This window comes from Alexandromys fortis, unplaced genomic scaffold, assembly GCF_014885135.2.
Source record: "Alexandromys fortis isolate MF-2015 unplaced genomic scaffold, M_Fortis_MF-2015_v1.1 scaffold_132, whole genome shotgun sequence".
Lineage (NCBI taxonomy): Eukaryota > Metazoa > Chordata > Mammalia > Rodentia > Cricetidae > Alexandromys > Alexandromys fortis.
In genome coordinates this window covers 1142135-1153383 of record NW_026068055.1, presented here as the reverse complement: position 1 = coordinate 1153383, position 11249 = coordinate 1142135, and the positions used below count along the sequence as shown (strand labels likewise).

Genomic DNA, 11249 nt, shown 5'->3' with positions numbered 1-11249 from the left:
TCCCATTTTGTTGATTTAACAAAGACATCCCATTTAAAGCCATGTGTTGCTCTGTTTCCTCCCCTCTCTCTCTCTCTCTCTCTCTCTCTCTCTCTCTCTCTCTCTCTCTCTCTCTCTCTCTGGAGGAGGAATGTATATTGAAATCTGATGGTAAATTGGTGAATTTTAGGTGTAAACTATTTTGTCATCACAAACATAAAAATCCGTTTTCTGTGATGTGTATTTCCTGTTTCTGTTTTCACTTTGCTAATATTTTGATTAAAGTTTTTGTTGCTTTAGTTAAGAAAGATATTACTCCTTAACTTTTTCTATTATTTGTGACTTTATATTATGCTAATATCAGCCTCACAGAATGTTTTGGAAGTACTAACCTCTCTATTTTCTGAAACAAATTTTCAGAGAATGTTCCATCTTCTTTAAAACAACCAAATTTTAAAACAGCTAGAATGCCATCAGAGCCCAGAAATTTCTTCATGGAAATATTTTAAATTACAAATTGCATATTTTAAATTACAATTTCTTATTTTTAGCTATAGATGTACTCTAGACTGCTGGTAAAATAGGAATCTTTGTCTGTTTGTTGTATCTATGTTTAAGCCCCACACATGGTGTTACATTTGCTTTACTGTACAATCTTCAGTCAAGGATAGCAAGTTATTGAGTATTATATTCTCTCAACATATATAGTATTTATATTGTTTGATATACTTAATGCTTTGGTGATTTAATTTCTTTCTGTAACCCCTACTACAATTTGTGTTTATTTCATCTCAGCATGAAGGATTCCTTTAGTGTTCCTGATAAGGTATGTTGCCAATGACTGTCTTATACTATAAATATGATTTGATTTTAAAATTGGCATACACAGTGTCAAGTATAGTGATTAACATTTTCAAATACTGTTTTTCTAGTGAATTCTCCTCCTCCTTGTCTTTCCTTCCCTCACTCCTCTCCTGCTCACTCTTGCTTATTCCTTGGTCTCTCTTGTACTTTCCTGTCTCAGGTTTCTTTTGTACAGCTCCACAATACCCACACCTTCCATCTTGTTCTTGTCTTTAGTATAAAGTTACATATACACATTAGAATTTTACTCGACTATAAAAATGAAGTTTTGTAATGTACACAAAAGCTGGGTGAAACTGGAAAGTATGACAATAAGCATGACTTGGAACGATAAGAACCATGTGTTTCCTCTCATGTGGATGCTAGTGTGTGGTGTACATATGCGTGTGTACAATTGGGTGTAATGTGGGTTAAGCCTAAGAAACTGAAAATAAGTATGGTTTTACTTTTTCTTCATTTAGAAAGACACTTTACTGGATATAAAATTACAAATTCACATTTTTCTCTTTACTTTCATCACTCGGTTAATGCCATTATTTTTCTTCTGGCCTCACTCTATGCAAACCGTGCTTCAGATGAGAACTAACAACACCAGCGACTCTGCACAGGTAGCAGGCACTGGGGTGGGCAGTGGCTGTCAGAATGATTTTCTTTCGTCTACCCCTGACTTTCAGACTAGGATTAAGTGTCTCATTATGCATCTCTGTACTTTACTTGGAGTTTAGGTACTTTGAATATTTACTGTTTCTGATAAAATCTTAAATATCTTGGTTATTATTTCTTCAAGCACTTTCCTAATTTCTATGATTTGCTCCTCATGAATTTATATAGACTTTTATCAACACACTTGAGGCTATTCCAAAGGCATTTGAGAATCTTTCTTTGGTATATTTTGTTCTTTATTCTCATAGATTACATGCTATTCATCCACGTTCAAGCCTGCCGACTCTCTCCTGCTATCTTGAATCACCTGTTGGGCTGCCCTCATGGACCTGTCAATTTAGCTGACGTACTCAGCAACTCCAGAGTCCATTTTGTACTTATTAAATAATAACTTCTATCTCCTTGGTAAGAATCTTTTCATGTTAACGTATTATCATGCTCATTTTTAATTCTTTATGCATGTTTTCTTAAAATATTTTAAGTGTGCTTTGAAGTCTTTTTCTACTATATTCCACATCTGGGGTAAATCTGAAAGCTTCTATTGACTCTTTCCTCACTCTCCCCGACTGGGTATAGATCATGGTTTCCTGTCTCTTTGCATGTCTGGTTTTGTTGAAAACTCATTTATTCCCCACTGCCAAGATCATTACTTCCAGCAAGAAATGCCACCAGATGTGGATCTCAACCTCTGGGAAGATCAATTGAGCCTTTTTGGTCCCATGTAAATTAGTTGCCAACCCTTCTGGTCTGCCAGGTCCCATGAGAATCCCACACTAAGTTCACAAAAGGGGCACAGAGCAAGTATGGCAGTCGTGGATAAAAATGCAACAGATGGCCAGTTACTACCCACACTTTATTAGTCTTTCAAGTATAAGCAGTGCTTGTGTTCCTGCCTACCCTTTATGGATGTTCAAAAATGTTTTTGTTTCATAAATTTTAGATCCACTCTTGCATTGAAAAGAAAGGAGATGCCAGCATTTTTAACTATCTATACTCAGAGACATGTTAAACACAATTTCATTGTTCCTCCAAGAACATGCAAAAAAATTAAAATAGCTGTCTGGAAGTCAAACTCCTATAGCACAATCTAGCATCTAAGACTCAGGGAACATCATGGAAACAGGGGCAGGAACACTGTGAGGACCAAGGGACAAGTACCTTTGTTTGGAAATTGTGTTGTCTACATGTGACAGGTAAGCTGCACACAAGATGTCAAAACAATATGTCTACTTTACATGAATAACAACACCAGTTGCCACGCCAATGTGGATAAAGAAATCTCAAGGGGCGGGGGGAATCATGGTTGTCTCTCTCTTAGCTTTTACATGAAGAGATGCAGATAATTAAGAAATGCTAAGAGAGGGACAGCCCCTCCCCCAAAGGGGATGAACCTTAATTGACAATACCAAGTGATCATTTTTAAATATAAATATAAACAACAGTAAAAAGGTTCACCAGTTTATATTTACATAGTCATTTCATTTGTCTTTATTCAATATATCATAATATAAACAAACATACCTATGTTTATAATAACAGTAATTCCAAAAAGGCCATGAATTAAATTAAAAGGTATTTTTAAAAGTAATCTAAAGAAATAGCAAAGATGTCATTAGAAACATGTATATCTAAAATTTCTGTTGAAGCTACATGAAGTCTGACTGGCACAACTTATGATGAAGACAGTCTCTAGGGCAAATTTCAACACACAGGATCTCTCTCGGAACTAGGTGTCCTCAATATCCTCCTGCCAATGGTTCGGTTTTCATTCTTAGGGAATTCCAAGTGTTTTATACTTCAACCATATGTTACAAATGTAGCTAATTTACTGTTTTATAAGGCAATTACAAAATTCTTCTATGTGGCCAAGGTAATGTACTGACCTTCCTAGGACTCCATTCCCTTTGGAAAAGTGTATATAATGTTGCTCCTGGCAATAATGCTTACATGTAAAATCCCACTATGGCTGTGAAACAACCCAAAATGTCTTTTCAGCACAAAGACAGTTTTTGATAAATCAAGCTTTCCATTTAGAATTCTTAAATAAATAAATCTATGATAAGAATGCTGGATAAGATTAAGACCATAGTTTTCGTTCTAAGGTTAATGCTCCGAGTAATCTCTTTGGCAGTACATGTTGCTCTCCCCTGTGTAAGTGGAGATTCACTGTTCAAAGCAACAAGCCCTTTGATACTTAGAAATTTTAGATTCTGTTCTATTTTTAAAATCAGCTGTATCAATATTCATCTACTGCCTGGCATGGCCATTCATTTATTTAAAAAGGCTATTTTATAACCACACTTCCTTCCAGGAAGCCTAGCAACTAAGTAGAAACCCAAATGACTGACAGCAATTATACAGGGACCTTGCTGTTGGTAAAGAAGCATGATTAATTAAAATAATATGCTAAATTTTGGGCAAATAATTATGCAGAGAAATGGACAGAAAGCTTCTTTATTTGTTTTTAATAACTTGCTGTTTTATTCTGCACTGAATGAAAAGCAAAACATTTTATATTAGTATTTTTGTATTTGATTTTTTAGTAAGGCTAATTCAAATATTCTCCAATGTTAAGAAATAATGCCATTTTCCGTGAGTAAAATGATTATTCAAATAGAATAACTATTTATTAAAACCAATATTCTTACACATAATTTTTTATATCATGGCTAATTAGGGGTGATTAAACATATGATATTTAAACATAAAATGTTTCAAAGAAAAAGCTAATCACTCTGAAATAAATCTAGCTTTCTAGTAAATATTTGTTAGCTTTTTAAGCCATACTAAGATCTGAAGTGCTTTAAATGGTTAAAATTCTTACAGTGTTCATATCTAATTAAATTTATTTTAACATGCAGCAGCTATACTATTATAGCATCAACACAGTTCTGAAATAATATTAAAGAGTTCAGAATAAAAAATGTCCATTCCATTACTTATATCTGAAACTTGGGCCCTTATAGCTTAGTATCACTTTGCAAGGGTCTAGTACTCACTAAACTAAACAAAGTAGTTATCCTCAGTTTGGGCACAAAAACAATTTCCTGCAGAGAAGGGTGGTTCATAGTATTTGTAATAACCTGTCAAGTTATAACTGAAAAACAAAAACACTTTGAAGCAGGGGGAATGAAGAATACCCTTGCATACACATTTCTTTCAAACACCAATATCCAAATCCTATTTGTGGATAAATACATTTAAAAAAAGGTCTTGCAAGAGTATGCTGGCACCCACATTTAATCCCAGCACTAAAGAAGCAGAAGGAGGTAATCCTGTGAGTTTGAGGTAAGCTTTATCTACACAGTGAATTCCAGGACAGTCAGGATCATATAGACATACTCTGCCTCAAAACAAAAAAATTCTCTTGAATAAATGTGAACAAACATGTTTGAATTAGGAAGGATCTTCACCTCAGTGAACCTCAGTCACCACAAAGGATCAGGGCATCATGTAAACAACTCATGAGAACAGTAGAAATCTTAATAACTAATAACATAAATCCCATAATAGAATTACTATCAAATTACATATTCAAACACTTTTAGAAATGGCTTTCTGAAGACACAGTAAGTCTAGTAATCCTCACTGACTCTTCACCCACCTGTTTTACTAGAGGGTAGGTGGGCATAGCTGAAACAGTAAAAGCTACAGCAGCGACACATTTTCATACATTGCAGAGAAGCTTGGTTCTCCACTAAAATGCTAGACGTTCAAGAAGAAGGGTCAGTTTAGACTTGAGCTCCCAGTCATAGCACTGAGAGCATGAGGCCTGAATCTAAATGACTGTGGCATGCACCATGGAATAAGCTATATTACAGACTGCAAAACAGCTCTTTTTAGAAGCTTGTAATCTACAGAGGTACATTCTGTTATCTTACATACAATGTTTCTTCTCAGATCCGTGGAATCAACTTTGTGGCTCAACATCAACAGTTTCAGATTCGAGATTCATGCTTATTAAGACCAAAAAGCTAAAAATTTAAAAAGAACCAGAGGCTTACATGTTAAATATATAGTTAGGTGGGAGTTATATAAATGACACATAAAACAAAAGAAAAATAGGAAATTAAAAGGGAAATATTGCCAAATTTAAATCAGTACAATTATTCTCAAGCTTTGCTAAGAATAAGTTTAACACATAAAAGGCACTAATCTCATGTATACAGATTTAATAACGTATTTCTCTTTGATAATTTTCATCCTCTACATGCGTTGGTGAGATATGTTATTTATATTTAAGAACAAAATCAAAGTCCACTGCAATTATTAAAAATTTTGTAAAGGTTAAAATGGAAAGTACATAGGTTTTCTCTTTTTTGCACTTTACTTACATCTGAAATAGTTATGAAAACATAACAAAAACAGACTCAGATGGTTGTGTCTTTATATTTTTGTATACATATCAATACACACAATGAATAGACAGATGCAAAACTAACTGGGGAAAAAGAGGCAATCAATCTGAGAATGAGATGCAGCATCAAAGAAGTTAGAGGGAAGAACCTTGGGAAGTCGTAGAAAGAGGAAAGGTTAGGGGGAAAATGAAGTAGTTACATATTAATTAAAACTATAAAAATTGCCTAAATAGGGAAAATGTAAAGAAATTATTTCCTCTAAATGTTAAAATATTCTCATGTTCGAAAATGCATTAGTGTTATAACGTGATCTAAATAAAATTTGATTTATCAATTAACTACTTTAATATGTCTCAATCACAATTGACCTTGACTACTTTTCTAGAGATTTGTTCATTCATTTTCCCAACTAACTGTCATTGTGCAAACCTTCAGAGTCTTGGATAAACCAATTCATAAGTTCATCTGTTCCCATCAGTAAACAAACCTATTGTCTTCTAAATAAAAACAACTCTCCCCTTTCTTCACTTCTCCCTCTAACTGCTAGTTTATGCCTCCTTTTCTCTGGAAATTTAGGTTTCTTTATGTTCCTGGTCTCATCTCCGATTCCCTTAATTTCTGCTCTACCTTATCCCATCCATCTCACTGAAATGTTCTGTTCGGGTTCCCACAGCTGGTCAGAGTGCAGAGAATAAAGTGAATGTGGATTTCATAGTCACATACAGGCTGTACAGATCAGAACCCCTTCCTTAAATGCTCAGGTCACCTAAGAAAAATGGAACTGGAGGATTATAAATTGGGAAGGACTGGAGCAGACCAGTGTCTCCTGGATTACAGGATCACTGTGCTCATGAACTCACAGCAGCTGCAACTCCCTATACAAAATCCCCACTCCTAGACAAGGAGCTGTGGTCAATGGCTTCTGGAACGAGTCAGTTTCCCTCAATCATATGGGCCCTAGTAAGTTGACAAAGAACCATTGGGTACATATAACTATAAATACAGGCATGCACACACACACACACACACACACACACACACACACACACACACCACAAATTGGACTCAGTGGGATGATGAAAACTGACCAAACACAAAACATTAAGTTGGGTGATGGGGGAGAGTCTTCTGTTTTGTGTTAATTTCATTGGTTAAATAAAGAGACTGCCTTGGCCCTTTAATAGGACAGAAAATTAGGTAGGTGGAGTAGACTGAACAGAATGCTGGGAGAAGGAAAGCCGAGTCAGGCAGTTGTCATGATTCTCCTACTGGACAGAGACACAGGTTAAGATCTCCCCTGGTAAGACACCTCGTGGTGTTACAGGGATATTAGAAATGGGCTAGATCAATATGTAAGAGCTAGCCAATAAGAGATTATAACTAATGGGCCAGGTAGTATTTAAAAGAATACAATTTCTGTGTAATTATTTCAGGTAAAGCTAGCCAGGTGGCAGGACGCAGACTGCTTCTCACAACAGTTGAGGGAGGAGTAATGAATGGGTTTGGAGTAGTTAGGACAAGGAGTTGAGACTTAATACTATCAAACCTCATTGTATACCTACATGAAATTCTTGAAGAATAAAAATACTATATTTTAAAATATACATCTTTTCTAAAGAATGGACTTACATCAGGTTTAAGTCAAACTTTCCTAGTGTTACATGAGTTCAGAGGTTCTCTACTTCTGTATCCCCCAAAATCTATATAACACTAAAAAGTAACATAGGATTGAATAACTGTGGGGACCTTAATTCACAGGACTGAATAAGGCTTACATAGTAAAGCCAAGGTACATTTTCTCTTTCTGTTTCTGTCCTTTTTTGTCGGATTTTCTTAATTTAAAATGATTTTTTTGTGATATATTCTGATCAGGTTTTCCCTTCTCCATCTCTACCAAGATCTTCCTTACCTATCCATCCATTCAACTGCAACTTTTAGTCTCTCTTTGGTAAACAGACAGGCAAATAAACAAACTAGAACAACAAAACGAAAACGAAGAAGCACAGAAATACACGCACACAAACAGAAAGGAAACCAAAAAAGATCACAAAATCTGAAATCATAATATACAGGCAAAAGTCAAGGAAGATTTTCAAAAATGCCTGAAAAATGCCCCACATAGACATCTTTTATCTCTGTCCTCTATTCCCCTTTTTAAAAGATAGTAAGCTTTTTCATGAGGAGGAAGACTTCAACTTCACCAGACTCTACCCGGAGCCCTAGCTCTGTAAAATCTGAGATGAAAGGCAGCCAGTTCTGAGCTGTTGATACTTAACAAGGTCTTGCATTCTCTAGTGTATGCATCCTCACTTAACAATGAAAACACAGCCCCAGTTTACTTATGCTTGATTGATTTGCCTTGCTATTGCTAACTGCTACAGTCTACGGTAAATATTAATTTTAATGTTAAATTTTAAAGTTTTAGGCAAAAAACATTTGATCAGTTTTTCATAAAACCTTTTCCATAAATGTTTTTGGTTATTATAGTAGTAAGCCCAAGTGACATCTTACATAGATAAGGATGACCTCTTACCTGCAGCCAGCATGGAAGCTCCACTTTCTTCATCGGTACTTCCATCATAAATTTCATCTGGGTCAGCTGCTTTTTCAGAACATGCAGTTTCCCTGGAAACACAGAAAAGCAGAATAGGAAATTATCAGTTCACCCCTGGCTAACTATCTACTTTACCAATAAGCAAATAGAAAATATTCCTGAAAAAAAGGTTCTGATCAGACAGAAATAGAGAGGATTATGTGATTTAGATAAAATCATTTCACAGCTACCATAAAAGAGAAAGGTTTTGTTTTAATTAGCAAACTCTTGTTTAATGCTCACTATTAGTAATTATTTTTATCACATTTTATTCTGTCAAACATTATTCCACCAAGTTATCTCTGTGGGCCACTGCTTAGCATTGTAAAAACCTGGCAGCAGCTCCACATTTCATTAAACTGCCCCCAAATGAAGAAGAGCGTGCTTATATAGCTGTTCAGACCATAGGCATGTAGCCCTCAGTGCCAGACCAGTACCCGACTTAGGAAAGTCTGAAATTAAACATTACTTTCTTTATACTGTGATATTCAAAAGCTATGCTTCATTTCAGATTCAATGCAACTGAATCTTTTCTATATGACTTAATAACTAAAAACACGTAAAATTATCCAAATCTATACTAGCCACTTGCAATCTATGAATTTTTTCCTTAGAAATCAAGTTTATAGATTGTTTCAGACAGAAAAAAAGCTTGACAATGACAAAAATAATAACATACGTTTATCAGACAACATAAGTGCCCCATGGAATTTAGCATTCATTAGCTGGATTTAAAGTTAACATTGCTGAGATGTAAAGACTACAGACATTCAACCAACTTAAACCTTGGAGGAGGTGAAAAGTTTTGTTAAATGATATATTTCTTAGTTCATAAAGTCTAAGAGTTAAATAAGTAAATTAAACCCAGTCTGAGTCAGGCATTTTATTGCTGTGAAGAGACACTATGAGCACGGCAAGTCTTACAAAGGAAGACATTTAACTGAGGTGGCTCATTTACAGTTTCAGAGGTTCAGTCCATTACCGTTACGGTGGGGACTGGAGGTATGCAGGAAGACACAGTGCGGACTACATCTTGATCAGAAGGCAATAGGAAATGGACTGTCTCTCCGGGCATGGCTTGAACATATATGAACCCGCAAAGCCAACTTCCACAGTGACATACTTTCTCCAGCAAAACCACACCAACTCCAACAAAGTCACACATCCGAATAGTGCCACTCCTTTGGGGGCCACTTTCTTTCAAACTACCCCAAGATAACAGTTTTATAGATCATGACTGAATGATGCACTTTAAACGACACCATGATGTCAATAGAAACTCTGTAGAGAGTGCATTCACCTGCGATAGAATATCTAAAGCCAGACTACAACAAAACAAAAACAACCGGATTACTAAAAACTGGCATCTGCCTTGCCCTCAGTTTGTAAAGCCAGACTCCATACATTTATACTTGAGTCTAAGAGCACACGGATGTACCTTTCAGGTTTCGCGTTCTTTTCCAGCTGCTGGACTTCATTTAACAATTTATGCAAGCTTCGGATCTTTGTTTTCTTCTCATTCAGCACCAAGATAAATCTTTGATACAGATCAGCCTCCAAGACTTCCTTGGCATTCACACATTTCTCAAATCTAAAAAAATCAATCAAGTGAACAAATCATAAGTCATGGAGATTCCACATCATTAATTTATCCAATCTCATTCTCACAATTTCAAGAAAACTTGAAAGCAAAAACAACTAAGTTCATTTTTACACATAATTTCAAAAAATTAAATGTACTAGAAGAAAATCAAATAAATTGGAAATTACTAATATTTGTAATTAATGTTCTAAATGAAAGAATAATGAAAATGGATAGAAATAAAAAATTTTAAACTAAGTGTCAAAACATAATAATTTATCTATATGTAGCTTATTTAGAAAAGAATATTTTCATGAGAAATTCAAATAATATACAGTTTCCTTAGTATATAAATACTATTATATAGCAGCACCTAACATATTTTATATTAAAGCAAATACTCCTAATTTTTTGTCAATGTTCAGACTATGACTTGTTCTACAAGAACATAATTGATCTTGTGTCTTTATAACCCACCACACATGCATGCGCACACCTAAATATAAATAGAAACACAAATGTAATGAATTGAATTATGCCTCTTGATATTTCAAAGAAGACAATAAAAAAATTATGAATTTGTCAAAAAAGTACATATATTTCAGTTTCAGATATGTAAGAAAAAAGAAATAAAATTGTCTAGTAATTATAAATTATAGTACTCCCTGGACTGCCTTAATGCTCAAGAGATTTCATTTCTTTAATAACGCAAGCTATAGGGAGAAGGTATATACCTGCTGTGTACATAAGCAGGTTATGAATAAATTTCTACTTACAAACTTAAACGCAAATACTTTCATTGACAGTATTCTTTTAAATATAGTCTAGTTTTGCCTATTTCTTTTTTAATTTATTGTTTTTTATTAATTTATATATTTATTTATTAAAGATTTCTGTCTCTTCCACACCGCCGACTCCCAAATCCCTCCCACTCTCCCAATCAAGTCCCCCTCCCTCGTCAGCCCCAAGAGCAATCAGGGTTCCCTGCCCTGTGGGAAGTCCAAGGACCACCCACCTCCATCCAGGTCTAGTGAGGTGAGCATCCACGAAACTGCCTAGGCTCCCACAAAGCCAATATGTGCAGTAGGATCAAAAACCCATTGCCATTGTTCCTGAGGTCTCAGTAGTCCTTGTCCACTATGTTCAGCGAGTCCGGTTTTCTCCCATGCTTTTTCAGACCCAGTCCAGCTGGCCTTGGTGAGTTCCCAAT

General features: G+C 35.2%; 1 protein-coding gene across 1 annotated transcript in view; it reads right to left on the bottom strand.

Moving 5' to 3' along the window:
- Xrcc4 (X-ray repair cross complementing 4) overlaps positions 1–11249 on the bottom strand; it is a 208004-nt gene that overhangs the window by 101218 nt on the left and 95537 nt on the right. Inside the window, exons 5-6 of the mRNA XM_050119855.1 lie at positions 9896–10048; positions 8398–8489 (exon numbers count right to left, since the gene is read on the bottom strand). Coding sequence (XP_049975812.1) covers positions 8398–8489; positions 9896–10048 — 245 coding nt within the window. The remainder of the gene's footprint in view (positions 1–8397; positions 8490–9895; positions 10049–11249) is intronic.